This window comes from Nylanderia fulva, unplaced genomic scaffold (genome assembly GCF_048542155.1).
Source record: "Nylanderia fulva isolate GAGA-0341 unplaced genomic scaffold, ASM4854215v1 Scaffold42, whole genome shotgun sequence".
NCBI lineage: Eukaryota > Metazoa > Arthropoda > Insecta > Hymenoptera > Formicidae > Nylanderia > Nylanderia fulva.
The window spans coordinates 1252025-1277259 of NW_028190499.1; the positions used below are offsets into that span (position 1 = coordinate 1252025).

The 25235-nt window shown below is 30.4% G+C and overlaps 4 protein-coding genes across 20 annotated transcripts in view; 2 read left to right on the forward strand and 2 right to left on the reverse strand.

Annotated features, from left to right (window-relative positions):
* Positions 1-4969, reverse strand: part of raskol (Ras GTPase-activating protein raskol) — a 449557-nt gene extending 444588 nt beyond the window's left edge. Inside the window, exon 1 of the mRNA XM_029309096.2 lies at positions 4563-4969. Within this exon, the coding sequence (XP_029164929.1) occupies positions 4563-4611 (49 nt within the window). The 5' untranslated portion in view covers positions 4612-4969. The remainder of the gene's footprint in view (positions 1-4562) is intronic.
* A 1268-nt stretch (positions 4970-6237) lies between these two features.
* On the forward strand, positions 6238-14402 carry Rop (Syntaxin-binding protein Rop). 3 transcript variants are annotated; one of them, XM_029309252.1, is made up of 11 exons: positions 6238-6318; positions 8384-8680; positions 9496-9599; positions 10455-10603; positions 10740-10955; positions 11041-11139; positions 11219-11426; positions 12129-12377; positions 12489-12676; positions 12763-12917; positions 12995-14402. In XM_029309252.1, exons 1-11 carry the CDS (start codon positions 6291-6293, stop codon positions 13054-13056), a joined length of 1755 nt encoding a protein of 584 aa, XP_029165085.1. In that variant the 5' UTR covers positions 6238-6290; the 3' UTR covers positions 13057-14402. The 3 variants fall into 3 exon arrangements, with proteins under 3 accessions (XP_029165085.1, XP_029165084.1, XP_029165086.1); XM_029309251.1 differs by lacking the exon at positions 9496-9599 and adding an exon at positions 9953-10056; XM_029309253.2 differs by lacking the exons at positions 6238-6318; positions 9496-9599 and adding exons at positions 8077-8145; positions 9953-10056.
* Positions 14403-14478: 76 nt separating this feature from the next.
* Ass (argininosuccinate synthase) lies at positions 14479-19051 on the forward strand. The gene is made up of 8 exons (XM_029309254.2): positions 14479-14828; positions 14900-14968; positions 15147-15392; positions 15634-15779; positions 16082-16346; positions 16426-16564; positions 16652-16753; positions 16963-19051. The coding sequence occupies exons 1-8, from the start codon at positions 14721-14723 to the stop codon at positions 17124-17126; spliced, it is 1239 nt and encodes a 412-aa protein (XP_029165087.1). The 5' UTR covers positions 14479-14720; the 3' UTR covers positions 17127-19051.
* LOC114936131 (homeotic protein female sterile) overlaps positions 17124-25235 on the reverse strand; it is a 35911-nt gene continuing 27799 nt past the window's right edge. For all 15 annotated transcript variants that reach the window (XM_029309171.2, XM_085486323.1, XM_029309173.2 and 12 more), the window contains 3 exons: positions 25065-25214; positions 24153-24461; positions 17124-23591 (listed from right to left, as the gene is read on the reverse strand). In XM_029309171.2, the coding sequence (XP_029165004.1) occupies positions 23526-23591; positions 24153-24461; positions 25065-25214 (525 nt within the window). In that variant the 3' untranslated portion in view covers positions 17124-23525. The remainder of the gene's footprint in view (positions 23592-24152; positions 24462-25064; positions 25215-25235) is intronic.

The following is a 25235-nucleotide window of genomic DNA, read 5'->3' on the forward strand; positions in this document are numbered from 1 at the left end:
GATTGGAATGTATACACTGAAAAAATGACTAAATTAATACATATTTAGTTCAATACTGCCAAATAAATCATTTATTTGACAAATAAATATTTGTCGTCTCAAATAAATATTATTAATGTCAAACAAATTATTTATTTGGCATAGTACTGAAATAAATACTTATAAGAATGAACTAAATTTTTTTCAGTGTACAAGCTACAGATAGCTAAAAAGTTTGTCAGCAATCTTGAGAATTGATGAGAATAGACATGATATAAAACGAGACAAGCCGACTATTTCAGGGAAGACAAGGATATGCGAGTGGAGACTGTGAATGGCGGATGTGTACAAATTCATGAAACAGGGAACGTCCATTCGGTTGCAGAAGCGAAGACAAAAGGTCTATGCAATGGAGATGGCGAGCAAATGGGAATGTTTTCATTTCGATGCAAATACGTGTGTGCGACGCTTCGCGAGCGAAAAAAAGATATAGCGATCGATGCGAGAGATTGCTGATACTTTGACGATACGCACGAGACAAAGAAGAGCCGGGAAATTAAAATACTCTCTACGACCACAGAGTTATACGATCCAGATAATAATGAATGATCGCCAGAAAGTATAGCGAGAGGGTGCATATTACGGCATAAATATGGGAAATATTACAATGTAAAAAATTACAATAAAATGCGCAAGTATTTTCAAAACAGATAGAAAATATGCATATAATATAAATTTTTGTACATAAATGTGTAATGCAATTATATTATTGCTATATAAGAATTTATGGCGTGTACAATTTTTATTCAAATTATGTAATTATATAATATTAAATTATATATATAAATATTAAATTAAATTATGTAATTATATAATACTGTAATCAAGTATATTATAAAAGCAGAGATACAAAAAAGCAAATCGAGAAAAATGAAGAAAATACTTACACTGAAAAAAATTGTTAATTTGACTAATCTTTCAACTAAATATTTTGTTAATATAAATATAACATAATAAATCTAAATACTATCTAATATATGTTCAATTAACAAAATAGTAATTTAGTTGAAAGTTTGTCAAGTTTTTAGTCTGCATTTTAAATTCCGATTTTTTTCAAGCTTCTGCATCTTATAAAATTTCAAATAATTTTAAATTCAAACAATATATTGTGCAAACAATTTCTAATGAAATTGTCAGTACACTAAAAAAATGACTAAATTAATACATATTTACTTCAATACTGCCAAATATATCATTTATTTGAAACAAATAAATATATATTTGTTTTGAAAAAGATTTTCTTATATCAAATAAATATTTTTCATATCAAATAAATATTATTAGTTTCAAATAAATGATTTATTCACAGTTGAAAAATTTCTGTTAAATTTAACAGTGTCCACAAAAATTTTTGTTAATAACATAATATGAATATGTTAAATGGAGACACATATTGTGTTAATATTTTAACACTAAATAAATTCAAAACTTCAAATAATTTAAAAGGAATTTTGTGTTAATTTTAAATTTTATCATCCCCACTTATTAAAATAGAAAATCAACATTTTTTTCCTATAAATTTTAAAAATAAATCTTGTTACTAATAAAGCAGAACATATTTATTGTGTAAAATTAAAAATAGATGCACATTGTGTTATTTTTACATTTTTTTCAGTTGTTTTAATAATTTAACATTTAAGTTTAATTAACAAACCAGTAATATGTTAAATTAACACATAAATGTGTTAAACGTGTAACACAAAAATTTTAACGGGGACCGTTTTTAACAAGAAAACAAATTTTTCTACTGTGTTGAAATAAATACTTATAAGAATTAACTAAATTTTTCTAGTGTATTTTCTGGAAATAAAATTGTGTCGCGTCTAATCTACGTCTAAGCTACAAGCTTCAGGGAATCAAACCTACAAAAATATCGTCGGGTTTTGCGGACACCAACCATCCGTTCAATGTCGATAACAAAAAGATAGAGGCGACCAAATCGAAGATTTTTCTTCGGTCAGGTAAAGAATCGACGGATGCCGCGTCAGGCCGTTCGTAAAAATCGAACGTCCGCACTTTGACGTGAGAACGACATGAAAAAAGCGCAAGATCGTTAAACCCGACGAAGTAAGAAATCCCGCCGAACCCACATGAGAGTCGCCGCAGAAAGAAATCTCACCCTCATCTCTTATTTTCCGTTTTTTTTTGTCCTCGCGACAGCTTGATACACGTCGGCGCGACGTTCTCGGCGAAAGAGTGAAAGAAACGCGCGAAAAAAAAGAGAGATATATGTATATCGAATCTCGCGAGGAGGGAGAAACATGTATTTACGAGATGCAGGCAAAAACTATCGCGCAAAGTCCGACACTTTACTACTGTTTATTATCTTTCGTTGCCGGATTGCGTAACACGTTTACGAGCCAGCGTTGTGAGAGAGAAAAACCCACATTCATCGCCTTCGTTATTCGAAGTAATATTTGAAAGAATGAGCGATCAGCTGTTGACTTTGTTTATTTTCAAGAATAATCAATAAGATAAGAAAAAGTTAGAAACATCAAAAATCAATCAGAGCCCTATTATTTCCGAGTTGTAAATTTTTTCAATAAGTTATTTTAACGCTTTACAGTTTGTGTTTATAAAAGAAATATTCATCTATAGAAAACATATATAAGCGTCTTACCTTTCTGCAGAATTCTTGTGTACATACTATATATATATAATAATTGGATGTATATTAAATATATTTATATTGATAGTTTTTTATATTTTATATATAATATTGTGTTATATTGTTGCAATATATATATATATATATATATATATATATATATTGCAACAATATAACACAATATTATATATAAAATATAAAAAACTATCAATATAAATATATTTAATATACATCCAATTTCAGTTTTTATTAATTATATATCTCTCTTATAGATTAAAAATATTGAGACTAACAAGCAAAAACGACAGATAAAATTTATGTTTTAATCATGTCTTGATTTAAAAATACAAAAATGTAGGAAAAAGGAAGATAAAAAAAGTTTGCAAAAAAAACATTTTAAACAGATGGATTACACGATTCACATATTCGTCTTTCACAGTAAAAGGACATAATATTTGAATTTTAGTAGAGTAAATATATAATTTAATTAAAATATATTTCATATTACTAATTTTCTGTCCATTTATTTTAAGAGCATTTATCAAATTACATAATGGACTTTTAATAATCCTCCCTTTGCAGTTTTATCATTGTGCAACAAAGTGTGCACAATCCATGAGATCAAAATCAGAATAGCATTCTCGTTATATTGCATACACGTGTATGTATGCCGACAGATTAAAAGCAAGTGACAATACAAAATAATTTCAATTTTTTACGTAGCTAAATAAGTCTTCGAGTTAGTCTCTCCGAAATTCTATTTTTTATTTAATAGCGTGAAATTTAATGTTTATTTGATTAATTTCTAATAGTATACATTTATCGAAAATACAAATCCAAATCAATTACCTCTTTTCAATAATATTAATAGCATTCTCGTTATATCGCATACACGTGTATCCGACAGATTAAATGCAAGTGACAAACAAAATAATTTCAAATTTTTATGTAGATAAGTAAGTCATCGCGCGTTATTCTCTCCGAAATTTTATTTTTTATTTAATAGCGTAAAATTTTCAATAATCTTCATTTATTACTTAAATTTCCAATATACATTTAACGAAAATAAAAATCAAATCAATATCTCTTGTATATGTATATAAAATATAATTATTACAATAATATTAATTTGTCATTGATTTTCAGAACATATTGTACGTTCTCAAAAAATGTTATTCTCTCCGAATTCTATTTTTCATTTAGCGTGAAATTCAATATCTTCATTTATTGATGAAATTTCTAATATACATTTATCGAAAATAAAAATCAAATCAATATCTCTTTTACTCATATGTACATAAAATATAATTATTATAATAATATTAATTTGTCATTGATTTTCAGAACATATTGTTCTCAAAAATGTCAATATAAATTTGAAAAAAATGTAACATTAGCAGAGAATTCAGATTTTTTATTCAGATTATTTGAAAAGATAAAGAAACTAGAACGATCAGAAAAGAATAAAACAAATGACAGCTAGTCCGAAGCAATTCTATTTATTATTTAATAGCGTTTTGAAATTCAATATCTTCATTTATTGATTAAATTTCTAATATACATTTATCGAAAATAAAAATCAAATCACAATATCTCTTTTATATGTACATAAAATATAATAATTATAATAATATTAATTTGTCATTGATTTTCAGAACATATTGTTCTCAAAAATGTCAATATAAATTTGAAAAAATGTAATATCAGCAGAGAATTCAGATTTTTTATTCAGATTATTTGAAAAGATAAAGAAACTAGAACACAGAAGACAAATGACAGCTATTTCGAGGCACAAACCACCTTTAATTACCGTAAGAGAACCGCGGAGCGGTAAAATTCAATTCTTACGGAGCGATATAATCGTCCTCCGACATCCATATACATGAAACATGACATGTAAACATCGTGCACTCACCACAGACGTTCAGCCAGCCCTCGACGCGGCAGGGATACTCCAGCTTCATCTTCGGCTCGCGCGAAAAAATCCAGGTCGCGATGACAGCCAGGTTCGCTCGGCGCACTGATCACAAAAGAACTTCCTCGTCCGCCGATTATCACTCGAAATCGCTGATCGCCGCGGCACACATTCTCCCGCGCGCGTGCGGAGAAGACACCACGCGGTCTCTCTCTTTCTCTCTCTCTCTCTCTCTGACACCTTCGCGCGACACACCGAAAAAAAGCGAAATTTATTTCGCGAGGAAAGAGAAACACACACGTGCACGCCACGAAGAGAGCAAGAAAAACACGCGACCGAAAACGCGCGACGAAGATACTCGACACACGCTCACTACTCGCGCGCGGACACGCGAGACGCACGCGGCGGCGGACAGATCTGAACTGAGGCGCGAGCGGCCGAGAGGCACCGGCTCCTCGCGGCGCGACGCGCCGTCTCTCTCGCTCCCCCATCCACGCGCAGCCGCTCTCGCTCTCGGCTCCTTTCGCTCTCGTTGTCAGGTGGCCGACCCGCCGTCTCTCTTTCACGCGCGCTTAATCGCTCGAATGACCCGCACTTTGTGTCCGATATCCGTCTCGTTGCGAGAATGCAATATTCGCGGTAATTATATGTGCAACAGCGTGCCGGTTTGTTATTTAGAGCCGCGAAACTATAGTGAGATGTAGATAGTTTTGCTGCGAGATTTTTTAGGCACACGCCATCTCGAGTCCACATTTGTTACTAAAAATAATAAATAATTCTAGAAACTATTTATATAAATAAATTATATATATAATAATGTAATTCATTACTAATTCGATTAATGAAGGGCTCAGTAATAATATATATAGGTATTTTATGATTTTTTCACGTGATTTTTTATGTGGTTCTAAATATACGCTTCGAATCCGAATATTTTGAAATCGCAATAATTTTTTAGTGAAAATGTCATTTGAATCGAGCAATTTTCGCGCGCGCGCGCGCTGATCTATGCGCCATGGATTATATATTTCACTTGATACTAGACTAGACTAGATTATCGGGATGAAAAATCTTTCGTTCTGATTGGTTGATCAAATATAATTAAAAATATTTTAACGACAACTAAAATTTTAGGCAATTCAATATTCTTTCATGCTTCAATTTTGAAGAAACTACAATTTATATTCAACATATATCTGACATATACTATTAAACAGAGATGTTTAGACAAATATCACTGAATGTTTGGTTACGTTTCTAATTAATTAACTATATAATTAACATTAATATTTAGATTCAGAACAGATTTATTGTGACATGAAAGAGAAACTATTGCATATAATAATCCAACTTTGAACCTGACCCGCACTTTATCATTTCTCCACAACTATATAATTATTTTCTTAATCATTTACTAATTAGCGAATATTTTTGGCCGCGTCAAGGTCAAGTTGCGAGTCGGCACACACATGTGCATACATAATTTCACAGAATTGTAGAAACGCAATTGAAAAAAGAACTCGCGCGCGTGCGAGAGCGCTGTAAAACGCGTCGAAAAAAAGTAATCATTTAATTACCTAATTAAGAGCGTACCGCTGTAATGATATTAATTACGAAGCGAAGGGACGCCGCCGATGCGCAGGTGCCGATCGAAACAGTGAAGTTCGCCGCTTTTTCAGCGCCGAGAGCGCCGCCTGGCGAGCGAGCTGTCACTCAGTCCCAGCAAACATGGCGCTCAAGGCACAAGTCGGGCAGAGTGAGTAGCGTGAAAAAAGCAGCAATTTCGCACGAGATTAGGACCTACTTGTAACCGTCGACCGGCTCGCGCGGCCTCGCGATCGTCCCGATCTCGCACCTGTCAAATCGCCGTCACGTCAAAGTCCCGGGAGAATAGGCGTTCGCGCTTCCCCCGTTCCCCTTCGCCTGCCCCTCGTGTGTGATGATTTCATCGGACGACGAAACGTCAAACGCTCGAGAGAGACACTCGTTCGATCTCCTCGTCGCGTTCCTACGAGAATCTCTTGGCTGCGATGTTCCATTCTCGACGCTGCGAATTTACGGGAAAGTAGATTTTTTCTCACCTGTCAAATTATCAAGTGTCACATACAGAAATTATTCCTGCATCCGTGCGTCGCTTTTCCTTCGCGCAGCCACCGGTTTTCATTATTTCCCTGCGTTTTGCATTCTGACAGGTCAGGTGACAGTTTGAGGATGATCGAAGAATATCGCGAGAATGTCAAAGGGAGAAGTAAAAGATCACTTCGACGTGGAAAACATGATATTTTCGCATCTACCGGTTGTCTGCAACAAGGACGCTTAGACCTCAATCTCATCGAGGAAAAGAAAAAAAAGACAATGTGCTAATTTTTTTCTTTTTTTTTATTTAACGCGAATGACGTATTGAACAATGAGCTGCGTGTTCTGTAGTTCAGGCGCACTTTTCTCGCGCAAATAACTGTTGCTTCTCGGAGTAAATTCAACACGATGTCAAATCGCTATTACTTTAAAATATTTTTTATTATTGTGTATTAATTTATCAAGAATTTATCAATTTAATTAGACATTCTCTTGTTTGAAAAAATTGCTATAATGCATCTTTTATTTAGCAAGATCTTTTGCATACATATAATTATTAGGTCATTTTCATATACTACATTTTTAAATTCATATAGAATGATATATTAATAATAATAAAAATATTTATTTTTTATTTAATATTATGTGTACGTATATATATTTATTTATTTATTCAATCAAATTAGGATAAATATTTTTGCAAACTTGTATGAGAAAAAATGACTGAATACATCAGATGCATCGAGGAAAATATTTTCTGATTTAATGTTTCCAGCTATCTAATTTATTGATGATTTCAGAAACTAATTAATTATTATTTAAATTTTGTATGCATTTATTATTTCAACTCTCTAAATAAAATAATAATCTGAGAAAGTAATGCATCTATATTTTATTAAACAGAATCGTAAATTTTATTTATTTTTTTTCGTATAAAGAACTAAAGATTTTTAATCTCTAGATATCTATAAATATACATCGAAGGGGACATTGGAAAATGGGGTCTGTAATTTCCTTGATACATGCCTGAACACAGTGTGACGTCATCTTTCTGTAGAGACGATCAATATATGTACATATAGAACGTCAAAAGATTTCTTGACAACTCAATCTGCGTGTCAACATCGTTAATTATCAACGATCGCACTGTCAATAACTCACACGAAATTAATTATGCCCCTTCATCATCGTTCGCATTAATCTTCCCTCATTTCGTTTGATCGAGGCAAATTCACTCTATTCTCGATTTCTCGTATAAAATATATAATATTGGAGAAACAGTTATTACAAGTTTATTTTTATTTTTAAATACATAATCTATAATTACTTAAATTTAAAAAAATTTTACCCAAGTAGTGAGTTAATAGAGAAAAAAGGTTGCATTTTTTCTCACGATTTTTTTCTTTTAAATATATATTTTAAATATATATATATATATATATATTGATTTCGACAAAGAAACACGCAATATTCGAGCAATTACTACAGTATTGATTTCTTTCTCACAGTAAGATATAAATATTACTCTGTTATATTCTTTGTTTTCTATTAAAAATATATTGTGCAATTTTTTGAAATTTTCTCCTGTTCTAAAAATTTTTACTATTCAAAATATAATTTTTCTACTCTCAAGTATGAATATTTGGAAAACTTGCTTATTCTCGAAGAGAGTTTGCAATAAATAAATATAATAAATGATTAATTAATTAGTATGAATGATTACAATAAATTCTCTCTCTTTGCAGAGATTATGAATGAGGTGATCAAGCAGAAGAAGAAGACAACAGGTGGGGTAGAATGGCGGATCTTGGTGGTGGATCAGCTTGCCATGAGGATGGTGTCCGCGTGCTGCAAGATGCATGATATCAGCGCTCAGGGTATCACTCTGGTGGAGGATATCAATAAGAAACGCGAGCCCCTGCCGACGATGGAGGCGATTTACCTCATCACGCCCTGTAATTCGTCGGTGCAGAAGTTGATCGACGACTTTAGTAATCCGACAAGAACCACTTACAAGACCGCCCACGTATATTTTACGGAAGGTATCAGATCGCAATTGCCATTCCTACACTCTTGCTCTGATACCCCAATCCTCCAATGACGAATCCGAACGATCCAATGCTCCTTCGATAGACTTTGCGCGATTTCCAAGTGTTTATCGAAGTGGGAAATGCGAAAATGACTTGAGAAAAATGTAGATATATTTATTTAGAAACGGTGCTTTCTCGATGATTTTAGTACAGCTATTTGTCGTTTTTAAAATTAATATTATATAAAATAGTAGACAAATTTGTAACATGCTAATTATCTCGACAATCAAGGCTGAAATTTAATTTCTATTAATATTTGCGAACATAAGATTTTTGTTACTTAAAATATATTAATTTGCCAAATTATTTTTAGTTTTAAATATAACTGTGTAATTTAGTACATCTCTTTATCTTAATTTTCAAAATCAATATTATTTTAAATCAAACAGTAGATAATAAATTTGATCAATATTCGCTCGAATATAAGATTTTTTACTTGAGATATTGTCAAATTATTTTTGGTATTAAATTTAAAATATAACTATATAATTAAGCATCTATCTAAATTCTTGTTGAAAATTATTATCTGAAATTCATCGAATAAAATATATATATCTTACTGATTCTCACAGCAAATCTCCATACGAATGTAATCGAACGTCCAAATTCAACGTAACGATACGGGTTCATTGATTCGCTCGTTGACCATACAACATTAATAAAAATTGACTAACGATTCGAGAAGAATAATCGTACAAGATTGAATTGGTCCGATTTATTAATTTTTCCGTGGGGTGACTCGACATACTCAGTATATTTCTTTGCAGCATGCCCTGAAGAGTTGTTCAAAGAATTGTGTCATTCGCTGGTAGCTAAGCACATAAAGACACTAAAAGAGATCAACATCGCTTTTATACCATACGAAGAACAGGTAAAGCAATGAAAACTATGACAAGGAAAATGTTTGAGCGTTTCGTCCTTCGTGGTGATGGGCCTATTGTATATTTATACATACATATACATACACACACATATACATACATACACAGAATACAATTATTTACCATTATTACACGACGACCTGTGTTCACTTTTCTGATCTCTAATCACGTAACTTTTCTGATCTTTAATCACGCGGATCTCTCGGATATAAAATGAAACGATATGAATACAATGTTATCCTCTCATCCAACCTGTCCAGTCCAATCTGAGCCTTTCACATGTGATTCACGAACAAGCACATACTAATAATCAGAATGCATTCATGCTTGCACTCGATGCCAGTATGCCCGGAGGAGCTGTTCAATGAAATCTGCAAGTCTCTCGCCGCTAAAAAGGTCAAAACCCTCAAAGAGATCAACATTGCATTCCTGCCGTACGAATCGCAGGTGACGATTAAGCAGACGAAGATAGTAGAACGCTAGTTGTAGAGCTCTAGAGCGCGAAAGTCTTGCCTTCACGAATTTATAGATTTCTCTGCTTTTCGTCGAGATTTATCTTTCGGTTGCAAAGGACTTAAGCGACAGACTTCCTGTCGAAGAAAGAGCTTCTCACCATCTTTTCTTTCGACTCGAAAGTTGTTCTATGAAATATGTATTTCTGCGTACATGCTTGTAACGTGATTACTAATCACAGATTGCTGTCCTATATAACTCAGTTTCGTTACTTTTACTTTTTGATTGGCTTGCTTATTTATTTTGCTTGAAGTATAAAACTTTGTAAATAGTTGTGCGTTGTATTATGTGTGACGAGCATATCACAAAATACTAAATCTGCTGTCATTTAGGTCTTCTCGTTGGACTCACGCGAAACGTTCGCTTGCTTTTACAATCCTTCTTTCTTCAATCTAAGACCGGCTAATATGGAACGCATCGCCGAACAAATCGCAACACTCTGCGCCACTCTTGGGGAATATCCATCGGTCAGATATCGCAGGTAATTCCAATCTTCAAATATAATTTGTAAATAGAAATACTATGTCAAATATATAATTTAAATAGACGTATATTTTTATATATATAATAAAAATTAATAAGCACTTTAATAATATTGAATAAACTATACTGCGCAGTGATTTCGATCGCAATGTTGAACTTGCTCAATTGGTGCAGCAAAAGCTAGACGCATACAAGGCTGATGAACCGACAATGGGAGAAGGGCCTGAGAAGGCGCGTTCTCAACTGTTGATCCTAGATAGAGGATTCGATTGCGTCTCACCGCTCTTACATGAGCTTACACTGCAAGCCATGGCATATGACTTGCTGGATATTGACAATGACGTTTACAGGCAAGTAAAGTCTCACAATTTTTATTATAAATTTATTATAAAAAAAGTGCAACGCTCTAAATCTATATACAATGCTATATTATAGATTCGAGGCAACACAAGGTCAGGAAAAAGAAGTATTGTTGGATGAAAATGACGATTTGTGGGTGGAACTCAGGCACCAACATATTGCTGTAGTGTCCCAGTACGTATATAAATATAAGTCAAATTTTTAGAAAACTTAATAACTGAAGAACATTGTAATAGTAAAATTTGTTTTCCAGGAACGTGACTAAGAATTTGAAAAAGTTTACAGAATCAAAAAGAATGCCACAGGGTGATAAGCAGAGTATGCGTGACCTGTCGCAGATGATCAAAAAGATGCCGCAATATCAAAAAGAACTGAGTAAATATGCCACGCACTTGCAATTGGCTGAAGACTGCATGAAGCGTTATCAAGGAAACGTAGATAAGCTTTGTAAAGTGGAGCAAGTATGTAATTGCCACTTTATAATTCATTTAATAGTGATAGGATGTATATTATCGAGAAAAATATACCCTGGTATTTTTAGGGAATTTATTTATTTTATCTTGAAAAATCAGAGAATTTTCATGGAATTCTGAATAGGATTTAGGACATTTTTTTTAATTATCCCTTTGATAATTTTACTTTTATCTAGTACTTAAGAAACATCTAACATATTTGTGCAATATTTTAGTTTTTATTAAAATTTGTATGTGATTTTTTTATACAATCTAGTTTTAGTATCAAGATTTTATGTAAATTTCTAATTTTTTAAATAATTTTTGAAACAGAAAGTTGTTCACTTTTTTAATAATATTTAAATAAATTAGTATTGCTCAAAATGTTTCTAATAAGTTATTTTTTATTTTATATTTTATATTTTTGCATTTTTAAGGTTTAAATATAAGTGATATATTGCACTTTGTTATTGTCTAAATTAATTTTACAATGAAATTAAATGAATATTAAATGTTATACTTTTGATAACTTTGCAGTCGTATGTATAGAAAACATTAGAAAGCACATACAATAAAAAAATTATTTTAAAAAGGTTTAAATATTCTGTCTAAAATTTTAAACGAAAATACTTTGAAGATCAGGGAATTTTTTTACAAAATTTGAGTAGACACCTTGGATGATCTTTTAATTACATATATATTTCAATCTAGGACTTAGCCATGGGTACCGATGCTGAGGGTGAAAAGATCAAAGATCATATGCGGAATATCACACCAATTTTACTGGATCAAACTGTGAATCATTTGGACAAGTTACGCATCATAGCTTTATATGTCATCAGCAAAAATGGCATCACCGATGAGAATCTTAATCGTTTAGTCCACCATGCCCAAGTGTCCGTTGATGATAAACAGACTATCGTGAATATGGCAAATCTTGGCATCAATGTTGTTGTAGATGTAAGCTAAAAAAATTCGGAGATTGAGCTTTATATACCAAAAAATCTTTAATTCATTTTCATATTGCTCGCACAATAAACACTACAATACAACATTATTTTATATTTGCAGAGTAATCGCAAAAAGTTGTACACGGTACCACGTAAAGAAAGAATCACGGAACAAACGTACCAAATGAGCCGTTGGACTCCAATTATTAAGGACGTCATGGAGGATTCCATCGAAGACAAACTTGACTCTAAACATTTCCCGTTTCTCGCCGGACGTGCAGCCAGTTCAGGATATCATGCACCAACTAGGTAGATTATAATCATGCTTTTTTTTGGCTTAAACTTAATAAAAAATATTAATTTGTTTCTAAAAACATTAATGTAAAATTGTGCAGCGCGCGATATGGACATTGGCACAAAGACAAAGGTCAGCAGACTATTAAAAACGTTCCTCGTTTAATAGTTTTCATAGTTGGTGGAGTATGCTACTCTGAAATACGATGTGCGTACGAAGTCACAAATGCATTGAAAAATTGGGAAGTCATAATTGGTAAGAAATATGCAATTTTTTAAAAGTTTACAAAACTTTATTATTCAGTGTTAAAAAATACTTATGTATTATTGTAGGCTCGTCCCATATAATTACACCAAAGTCGTTCATGAATGACCTGAGTAAAGTGCACGTCTAAATTATACACGTAGCTAAAAGAAGAAATGACCACACATTCCTGATCTGCCATTTAATTTCAACTCCATCAGTAATACCAGCTATGAAGCCCATGATCTCTCAAGTAATCGAAATTAGAAAATGTAATTAAATAACGAACAGAGAGTCAATTCTTTAAGGGAAAGAGAGCGAAACTCATTCCGAAACAGAAAACATCGAGCGTATGCAAGTATTCTATAATATAGCTGTCAGTTGAATATATATGAAAGTATTCGTGTATTAGTCAAGCACGAAGATGAATCTTGATCGATCAGACAAGTTATCTAGAATCAAGTGCCTGCGCGAATACATAATCATCAGAGATCGTATGAAATACGTTGGCAATACTGATGTAGCAAGATGTGTAATGGTAATATTTCGGGCAATCGAGCCTTTAGCAAAGCCCTAGAGATATTCATATGCATTATATCATTCTTTGTCGGTATAATAAGAAAGAGAATTTGTGTAGAGATCTATGTGTGTCGTAGAGGATGATCCGTGATATTCCTGTACATTTCTCATTACTATTAGTACTTTCTGTTAACTTTCACTCTCTCGTTGAGACACTACACATTTAAAGATAGTCTTTGTTTAATATATACTTTTGCTATACTTTTAGAGAAAAAAAATTATAATTTTATTATAATAGACACATTTCAAATCTAAATGTCACGTTGCAATTCGCTTTACTCTCTTCAACTCTGGTACCAGTATTATAAGATTATTCATCCGACATTATTTCTCGAATTTAATCGGTGGTACTCTGAATGTAATATAAAATCTCTAGATATACTAATCTAATACTTAACACTTTTTGTTAACTTATTTATTTGTAGTTCTTTTTTTAATAATGTTATGGAATACTTTAATTTTCGAGTTATCCAATTGTTGGTTCAGATACTACTACATTCAATGTAATTCATAAATATATAATAGTTTCAATATATAGAGTATTCAGCATTCTCTTTGACAAAACCGACTATTCACTTCTATTGAACGTAACGCAGATGCAGTTATAATATTGTATTAATATATGCGTATGCATCGTAAGATTTATTGCAATATGTCGAACCCCAATCGTTCCGCGATTGTGGTAAAGAAGCGCTTTCGACGAGAAGCTTGCGCCTGTCGATGAATAACAGTAATAATCGTTAATGTAATGTCAATAAATGTTACGATCTATTAGCGAAGAGATTATTATAAAGTTAAACGATATTTATAAACTATATCCTGTTATGTTATACATATATAAATATATATATATGTATGTGTATGTAGATTATAGCTTGAACAAAATGTTCTGCTTATAAAGGCCTACAATGCGCTCTATTTGTCTCGTTTTAATTATCACTTTACCACATTTATATGCACTGAACACAGAATAGCTTATTTCGATAATTTTTAAGGACACCGATTTATGATCTCAAAGTTATCCAAAGGGTTATCAGTAATCCGGAGGTCAAAGAAACAAAGTCGATTAATAAAGTTGCAATGAAGCGGATTTTAACACAGTTATTTCTGTATTGTCACAGTTAAGTCTGTATCGTCTCAACAGCTGTTCTCTTTACTCTTAACTCTAGTTTTAATTTTAGTGTTATTTTTTAATTTCTACTTAAAACTCATCTACAGCTTACGAAGCTGTGAAAAATGGCAGATTTGAAGAAAAAAGTGATTCTAGCGTATAGCGGTGGTCTAGATACCTCCTGCATCTTGTTTTGGTTGAAAGAGAAAGGCTTTCAAGTTATCGCTTATGTGGTAAAAATTTTATTTGTAATTACATGATTTCTAAAATAAGTAGATACAAACACTTGATTATATATATTTAGGCGAATATTGGGCAAGATGAAGATTTTGATGCAGTTAAAGAGAAGGCATTAAAAATTGGTGCCACTAAGGTAAAATATATTTTTTAGCATATAATATGCTGATTAAGTTCAAAATAAAATATTAAAAATTGTGTAGTATAAATTAGTAGATTGTTAAATAATTATATTTGTTCAATATATTTGTGACAAAATAATCTAATTTTTTACTTGAAAAATCTGCATAACGACAAATTCACTTGTTCATAAGGTTGTGATAGATGATCTTAAAGAAGTATTTGTAACTTCTTATGTATGGCCTGCCGTGGCTTGTGGATTGCTCTACGAGGGAAGATATCTCCTAGGCACTTCCGTAGCACGACCCTGTATCAGCGAAGGTTTGATCAAATTAGCAAGAGCCGAAGACGCCAATATCATAGCACATGGAGCAACCGGAAAAGGAAACGATCAAGTTCGCTTCGAATTGAGCTGCTACAGTCTTTATCCTGATATCACGGTACTTTTTACAATATAATTATTTTGCCAACAATTACTTGATGAACAACACAAGTGAGTTTGAAGTGTATGATATCGATTAATTTTATATTTTTTATAATGTAGGAAATATATTCTTCTATATGTGACTGTATATTTCTAGAATATAGAAATCTAATAAATTAATTAATTAAGTTAATTGTATGATAAAAAGTAATATAAAAAAATTATATATGACAAAAATATATAATATAAATGTACAGATTTTAGCTCCGTGGAGGGAACGCGAGTTTTACACGAAATTTCAAGGAAGATCGGATTTATTGGAATATGCCCGACAAAATGGAATACCGATTTCGGCAACACCAAAAGAACCATGGAGCACTGATGCTAATCTCGTACACGTTAGGTATAACACACGCAAATGGAATATTGAATAGGAGATTAACGTTACTTTTATCTTTTATATTGGTACAAATTCAGATATGAAAAAGCTAATAAGAATCAAATATAATTATTAAATGCAGTACAATTATTTTTAAATTTTTCTCTACTTGTTTTAAATATAGCAGATGAGGAATTTAAAAATAATAATTTTATTGCATTTAATATATCTGTGCCTGACTCTTATACTAGTCCTTTTCATATATCTTAATTTGCATTCGTATCAGAACCTTTTTCATTTATTTTATATTTCTTTTTATTTTACAGTTACGAATCAGGAGTATTGGAAAATCCTGCCACTCCAGCACCGAAAGGACTTTACAAAATGACGGCTGATCCGATAAATTCTTCTTTAGACGCTGAGGAGATTGAAATTAATTTTGCGGAAGGCTACCCAATTAATGTAAAAAGTCTAAAAGATGGAAAAATATTTGATACTCCTCTGACGATAATAGAGTATCTTAACGAGATCGGAGGTGCACATGGAATCGGGAGGATAGACATTGTGGAAAATCGATTCATCGGATTGAAGGTGCGCATTTATGATAAATCTATGAATTGTTGATACAAAAAAAAACCGAATACATTCACCTAAAATCTAAATGTTTTAGTCACGAGGAATTTACGAGTCACCGGGCGCCAAAATCTTGCACACTGCTCATCAAGATTTGGAAGTGTTCATCTTGGACCGTGAAGTTCTAAGGATCAAATCATATCTGACGGATAAGATGTCGAATTACGTTTATAATGGTATAATTAATATTTAAAAAACTAAAGATGTATTTTATATTTATCGAGCTAAATTATATATATTAAAAACGCGCTTGTCTTATACAGGTTTCTGGTTTTCACCCGAATGCGATTTTGTACGAAACAGCATCCAATATTCTCAAAAATACGTAAATGGTACAGTAAAGCTGCAACTGTACAAAGGAAATGGTTGGTATAATAATATGGTATAATTTGCGTAAAATTAAATTTAAAAAGAAAAACGAAATTTCAAACAGCCTATATATATATATATATATATATATATATATATATATATATATATATATATATTTATATATATATATAAACAGAACTATTGATTTAAGTTTGCAATATGAAAAAAAAATAATTATACATTATTCTTTTTCCTATTACAGTTATGGCGATCGGTAGATCGAGTAAAGTCTCGTTGTACAACGAGAATCTGGTTTCGATGGACGTGCAGGGTGATTTCGAGCCCGCGGATGCTACTGGATTTATTCGCATGCAGGCCTTAAGACTGCGGGAGTTTCATCGTTTCAATAAACAACACAACGTCTGACAGCATGAAGCAAGACTTTATTGCGAGTTTTATGTTTCTTCAATAAAAGGCGCATTGTAACTTTGAACTCTCACTCTCTAACTACTAAGTTACTTTATAAACATCTGCGTGTGTTTTTCTTGAAACATAATTCGACATTTTCTGCAACAACTCTTCAAACGACTTAAAAGGTGTCTATATAACATTGCTTAGTATCGCAGAAAAGAATTAATATATATATATATATAGCTAAACGTATAATATGGACAAACTAGCTCTAGACACAGTTCAGTTTGAAAGAAAATCGATTGCGGATATCTATATATATATATATATATATACGCATGCGGTTGTGGGAGGAAGGTGAGAGGTTTCGCAATAAAATACTACCACTATATTTTTGCTTTCATATTTTAGTTATTAATAATTAAATCTTAAGATTGTTAGAGCATATACTTGTGAGGGACTATAATATATATATATATATATATATATATATATATGCTTATAACATACTTTTTGAGGATATATTAATAGTATACATATATAGTGGTTTTGTTTTTTCGTATTTGCACTCTACTTCGACTTCTCGCAGCTTAAGGAAAAAACTGTCAAAATGTACGAAATCACGCGACAGTTGCTTCTTTAGCCGCGATTTTTCTATACAGATCTCTTACTTGCGTTATTCTGTTATGTTCTCACATTCTCCGATGTGTTTGTAAATATATTATATAACATGCAAAATATTACAAACTAGGAAAGGTAATTTTCTCTATGCATGTACAATGAGTAGTCTGTCTCTTGTATTCACAATTTAATATTAGTTCATGTAATAAATCATGTTTTTTATTTCTGCTAATTAATAACAATATATAGATTATATGTATGTATATATATATATATATATATATATATATATATATATATATATATATATATAATACACACACATACACACATATAATTCAGATTCTGTCAAATGAAGTTCAATATGCATATAAAACATTTTACGCAAGAAGAATACACTTTATTTAAAAAAAAAAAAGAAAGATATATCCATCTTTGATGAATACATCTTTTATCGCTTTTCGTTTCTTACAATTCACATTTTGTGTTACACGATATATTTTATATATATATAGATTGATGTTGTTAAATAAGAAATCTTTATACATACATATAAATAATCACAAATAATATCGCATGCATTCTTAGTTATAAATAAAAATGGAATTAAAAGATGTCTTTTTCATATAAAACATTAATTAAATATCTAAAACATTATTTAAGAAATATTATTTAGTCTTCATATATCGAGAATTCTTTAATAACATCTCGTTAACAAATTGTATTATAAAATTATATATTGGAAAAATCAAAACTCAATGCAACGCTTTATGAATCATTTTTTTAATTCGATTTTTATTTATAAAAAATTATATTTAACATAAATATACGAAAGAGCATAAATTTACGAAGCTGCCGTCGCGTTAGTATAACGAAAGAAAACAGAGATACATGAATGTAATAAACAATCGCTCCTTTTTCTCTCTTTCCCTTATTTAACAACATCAAGCTTCTCTTTATTTCAGCCATTTATTTTCTCTCACCTCGTAATTATTTATGTACAACCAGTTTAAATGTTCACTATTGTTAGTCATCGTAGTAGTAAGTTCTACTAAAATTCATGTGCCATTGGAGATGATGTGCGCCCGTGGGAACTTATATAAAAAATTACTTTTTGATACAGTTGAGTGATTTTGGTGTTACTTAGAGAAATATGTATGTATGTATAGTCGTTACATTCTAACTTATGCTGAGATCTAGCGGGTTACATAATTTATCTATCCGTCTTCTTTAACGATTATAAACCTTATCACATATATAAAGATTATTATATTATTTTTAATGATATACTTAATATATATTTATACATAGATATTCTAGATTTTCGTATTTAACATATTATCGATGATTTCTCCTTGTATATACATTTACAAACCACGTATTATACAATCTTATACCTATTACATGCATTCCTATTTTTTCCCCTTACACATTCTTTCTCCAAATCATCTCTTTCTTTCCATCATGTATTCATTCCTTCCTTCTTCCTTTTTATTACATAATTAGGATTCATATATTCGGCCACACGTGTGAGCATATTATCGTGTGACACAACACATCTACGATTTCTGATAACTTTCATCATGTCTAAAGATACATGATTGAACAATATAAATATGTATTCTATAAACCAAATAAAATCGAAACACTTTAAAGGGATATGAAATTCGTTATTTTATATTTTTCAGATTCTATCGATGATATTGAATTTCAATATACATATAAAAAACATTTTACGAAAAGAATGTTTTAGTTAAAAAAAAAAAAAAAAAAAAAAAAATATCCATCATTGATAAACATACATATATATTTTATCACTTTATCTTTCTTACAATTTACATTTTCTGAGTGTTTCACGATACTCTAAAGGCAAGCATACACTAAACAAAATAAATGACTAATGCAAAACTTTCTAGATTTGAAAGATGTGCAGTTGCTATTCACAATTATTCAAAAAAAGATTCATAATGCTTGTTAAGGTTCGGTCCGATTCGCTTATTAAATGGTAAAAACTTTCCAAATTATTTCACTTGTCTGTTTGCTAAATGCATACATATAATAGCTCTTCTTTTCTAAACAACTAATGCACATATATAATTCGCTTTCATAGAAGATCGTGAACGAAAGCCAATTTGCAGCAGAAATATTTGACAATTTTTCTTAGCTGTATCGTGAAAAATTCAATTTTCATTATTTCATTAAACTCTCGATGAGATTTATAATATAATTATTATAATTTATAATTATAAATAATGCTTTAGTATCATCTAATTGTTTCCGTCGATGACAAATCTTCCTGATACGTTGGACACTATTATGAGACATAGTATCCACTAATAGCAAAATGGATAATTTCATTAAAACTAAAGAATCCTTTTATATCTAAACAATCCAAGTATTCAAAACAGCACGTCATCATTTTCAATTGTGCATTTTTCTTTTTTATAAATTAAATGTCTTAAACGAACAACGTGTGGAAAGAAGAACATACTCAATATACCTATCAACAATTTTTACATTTCCTTAAATGATTAATCCTACAATCCAAGGAACTCCTACCACATTTAAGTGCTTACATTAACAATAACATATCGATGACTAAATCATTGTACTAATAAACGGCGCAAACATTGCTATTGCACCATACAAACAAATAGAATAAGACTCTATTAATCTTTTTTTTTTTTAATTTTAGTTATTCAAATCGTTTATATTTTAATTACAAATGACAGAATTCAATCAAATAATGAGTTTCACGATATAATTGAGAAAAATTGTCAAATGCTTCTGCTGCAAATTGCCTTCGTTTACGATATCCTATAAAAACAAATGATATATGTGCACTAATTGTTTAGAAAAACTCTACTGTTTAAACAAAAACAAACAGATAATTAAAATTAATATACATCGAGCAAACAAACAGCTAACAAAATTTAATATAAATTTTTTTTTATAAATTTTTCTTTTTTCACAATCCGACAAGAGAAAATCGGATCTATTGTGAATCAAACGCTAACAAGTATTATGAATAACGTGCACTCCTTTTAAATCTTAACAACAAAAGTTTTACATTGGTTGTTCGTTTGCTTATTCATTACATTCTCACCTATAAAGTATCACGAGCACATTTATATATAAAAATCGACAGATGTGTCGATTGTGTTTTTCTTTCCACACGCTTTCCAAACACAAAATGTCGTTTTAAAATATACATTCAATTTATAGAGAAGAAAAATGCACAATCAAAGTAATGATGTGCTATTTCATTTCAAAAACTTCGATTGTCTAAGTGTAAATAGATTTTTTTGTTTTAATATGTCGAGTTTTATTAGAAAAGAAATATATTTATTTGATCAATAATATAGTATAAAATAGAAAAATCATTAAGATATAAATAAAAAATTGAGAACACATGCATGTGAATAATCTTTAAAATACCATTTAAATTTAACCTATCATGGTCAAAAGTTATACGCAGAATAATTAAACATGAGCTGAATAATAGAAACCATCAGAATAAAATATTAATCGAACACGGAACATTGATTTAAAAAAAAAGATTTTATCAACAAAAAAGTTATAAAAGCAATTGAAATAATTCCACAATTTTTTCTTTTCAATTCGTCACATTATTTAATATTTCAATAGAGAACATAAGGAATTAGCTTGTTTAAAAGAGCCTGAATTTAAGATTTTCCAAGGTGTCTAGAAGCTCGTAAAAAAACTAATTGATAATAACAAATAAAAAAAAAAACAAATTGATAATATTACGTTTATAAATTGCAAACTAATACAACAGCAAAAGAAACTCGTAAAAGAACCCAAAGCAACAAATTTCTTCTAACTATTCGATATAAGAAAATATTGTTTTCAATATTAGTAATAATTAATTCTGCTCTCTTCAATTATCAACACTACTTTTAGCAATATTAGAATTAATTTTCACTAGAATTGTCTAAAAATTTATATTATTTTTAGTTAAACTGAAATTCCATATTGATGTATAAAATAAAAAAAAAATAATAAATGACAACCACTTTCGAATATTCAATATTCGCCCTTTACAATCCTATTTTCACTATGAATGCATAAGAAATAAAGAAAAGAAATCTTATATTGATTAAATTTCATCTTTCAAAAATATTTAATTTAATATTTAAATTTATTTCAATATTTCAAAAAAATTGTAGTATCTGGCACAGGAGGCAGAATAAGTTAATTAAAAAATTACTCGTTTATATGAAATTTTATTGTTTTTGTGCTTCTAGAGAAACCTTTCTATTATATATGACATAACAATATTGGGATCTGCAATGAGCAAATGTCACAGTATAATTTGTTTGAAGTAATCTAAAATGATTACCACTGTTCCGAGAAAATTGAAAATTTTAAATAAAAATATAATTTACATAATAAAATAAAAAAAATATTGTGATAATTTATTAATTTATAGGGTGGAAAATGAATAAGATAATAAGAAAAAAAATCTCAAAATTAAACTTTTTTAGACAAGTTAATTTCTCGTGTTCTCTATCTAAAGATTAAGTAATATAAAAAATTGAAAAAAATTGTAAAATTAATTTAATCAGTATTGTTTTTCCTATACTTATGCTTTTATAGGAAAAATCTTTTTCTTAATAAAAATTCACTCAATTCGCGCAGGATTTTGTTCGGGCGACTTTTAGTTATTAATTAATCTGATAATTCAGTTATACCTTTCTTCTGCTTGATGCGTTGAATTTAAATGATATTTTAAGATTATTCACATACATACTTCTTCAATTTTTTATTTACAATTTAACAAATTTTTTAAATTGAGACATTTGTATACTATTGATCGAATAAATACATTTCTTTTCTAACAAAATTTATTATTCACAATTTGATATCGACATCGCGATATCATTTTTACTTAAAATATATTAAAGATTAGATATTTAAACCTGATTTACTGGTTGGTAGGATCGAAATTACTTCAAATCTAGAATTATCTTATTATTTGTAATAATTGACAATGTTGTTCTAAAATGAATTAATGGGTGGGTAGCTTTGAATTTGACCAGTTGATTCGCAATATTATGACTTCTGAATCAATCAAGATATTATACATTTATTAACGTATAATACATTGACTTTGATTAATCAATTGCATACATATTTTATTGGCAACAAGCTGTACTATAATAATCCTACCAACGATTAATGACTCAACGTGGAAAAATATAAAACTTAACTAAATGTACAACTCTTTGTCCTGCGTCGACATTCAATCTAATTTCATACATTCAATGCACATGCAAACCTCTTATTCACATAATATATATCCTGTTTTGTTTTCAAATTTACATAAAGTACAAACTTATGAAAACCGGAAAAATGTAACACAATATCTAGTGTAGCATTTTCGAAGTATTATATAAGTATTTTATCTAATTACATCGTCACACGCTTCAATGTGTGAATGTATGTATGTATGTTCATCGATTTAATGACAAACACAATTTGTCATAGTTTATCCTAATGAAACTGTTCATTCTATTCTTTGAGTCTTCAGACAATCAAGAGGTCAATCAAGAGGGGTTTTTTTTCTGTTGGAATGTCCCAACTGCACCACCACTGGTAATAGCACAAAAATGTCTGTCATCAAACGTCATTCATTTAAGTTCATAATTAGCATTACTATGCTTCTTAATTAACGTCACATTTTCCTATAATTATAGAAAATGTCAAATAGTATATGTCCATATTCTGTTCAAGTTTTAGTGCGTTTATCATAAACATCGCATAGTAACATTATAAAGATTCCTCAAACGCAGCCATCAAATCACTTTGCATGTTCATGTCAATCTGGCCAGCCATCTGAAAAGATAAATATAACCATTTTTCGCGAATGCCTTTGCTTTAGGTATTGCAGATAATCTAGATATAACTATGTAGAATAATCAACTTTCCTCCGAATCATCACAGATTGCAAATTATTATAATAATAGATTTTAATTAACATTATACTCAATTCTATAACTCTGATAAATTAGGATAATATTTATAATATAGCTTAAACTCTCTTCTTATATATGCTATAAAATTATTAAACTTCTATATATTAATTGAATATTATTAAATTGTATATTGTTAAATTGAATATTATTAAACCACCTAACAATTATTAAGCTACCTAATAATAATTGAAGTATACTTAAATTATTGCGTTTTTTACAATCCGATCATATAAGTTATCTTAAATTCCTTTACATACAATTAAACATGCAAATCATGACTCTAGGTCAAAAGAAAATGTGTCCTTTTTAATTATAATAAGACTATTCTACATAATGAGCACAATTGTCTTTTATCTTTTTCCTTCTTCTTTAAGATATTAAATAGAAATTTGGTGGACGTGAAAAAATGTCAAGTACTTACCGCTTCTCGTCGTCGACGTTCTTGCTCCCGCAGCCTCTGACGTTCTCTTTCGGCAGCGGATTTATCCTGACTGGACGAATGACTCGGACTACTACTATCCGTATCGGCAATGGCTTTCACCTCTTCTGCTCTTGTTGTGGCAGTCATAACGTTTCCTTGCTGATCTGCGACAGTTTTTCGAACTTTGTCCAGGGCATCTTCTTCCTCTCGTTCCCTTCTTCTTTCGTTTTCCTGCCGCAGCATTCTTTCTCGCTCCGCTTGTTCCTTTTGTTGTCTACGCATTTCTTGCTGTTCCATAAGGGCCCTTTGCTGTTTTACAATTAATATAAAATATATTAAATAGGTAAATATATTATACATGGAAATAGAAATTTTACTTTTACGTTTTGTCAAATAATTTCAATAAAATTAAATAAATGTTTGAACAATATAGATGTTTAATAATATAAAATTTATTTAATGGAACGTTTCTCTCTGTTAAACTTCCTGGTATTTTCAAAGTTTATCTAGTCTTATCGAAACTTTAAATTAGATTAAAATACACAAACCTAATGGAAAATAAAGAAGGTTACAGAAGACTTTAATTAGCTAAATAGAAACTAAACAAACTTTTATCCCGCACTTTCCGAAGGTCAAAATTAAACGTTATAAATATCTTTTTCGTAACACGAGTTCAGCTTCGAAAGTTACTCGACAAAATTTGGTTTAATTTCTGTTTAAGCATAGTTCTTGTGATCTTTATATTTTTTTCATTATGTCTTGCCTTTAGGTATATAAACGTTTCATTAAATATACTTTATTACATTTATCAAATATATTATTTGAACACATATTTTGTGTAGAAAAAAATATATAATTAATTTAAAGATTTTAAAGGAAAATGCAGTGCAGTGTTATAATAGTATTACTTACTCTTTCGTTTTTTTCCTTAGCCTTATTTTTGAATGCCTGGAATGAATCTCGGGTCGTGCTCTTCATACTGCTCCCTGCCGCAGATTGAGGACTGGATGCCTGCGCCAGAGAAGACCACGAGGATGCATTCTTGACATTCTGCTCCACCGTCTGCAAAATCAACACCATTTA

Excerpts from the sequence above, each read along its gene's own strand:
- Rop (XM_029309252.1), top strand. The coding sequence starts at position 6,291 with ATGGCGCTCAAGGCACAAGTCGGGCAGA. Across the intron at positions 6,319-8,383 it reads CAAGGCACAAGTCGGGCAGA|AGATTATGAATGAGGTGATC; the intron begins GTGAGTAGCGTG and ends CTCTCTTTGCAG. Across the intron at positions 12,677-12,762 it reads GGATATCATGCACCAACTAG|CGCGCGATATGGACATTGGC; the intron begins GTAGATTATAAT and ends AAAATTGTGCAG.
- Ass (XM_029309254.2), top strand. The coding sequence starts at position 14,721 with ATGGCAGATTTGAAGAAAAAAGTGATTCTAGCGTATAGCGGTGGTCTA. Across the intron at positions 15,393-15,633 it reads GTCTTTATCCTGATATCACG|ATTTTAGCTCCGTGGAGGGA; the intron begins GTACTTTTTACA and ends ATAAATGTACAG. Across the intron at positions 16,565-16,651 it reads GTCGAATTACGTTTATAATG|GTTTCTGGTTTTCACCCGAA; the intron begins GTATAATTAATA and ends TGTCTTATACAG.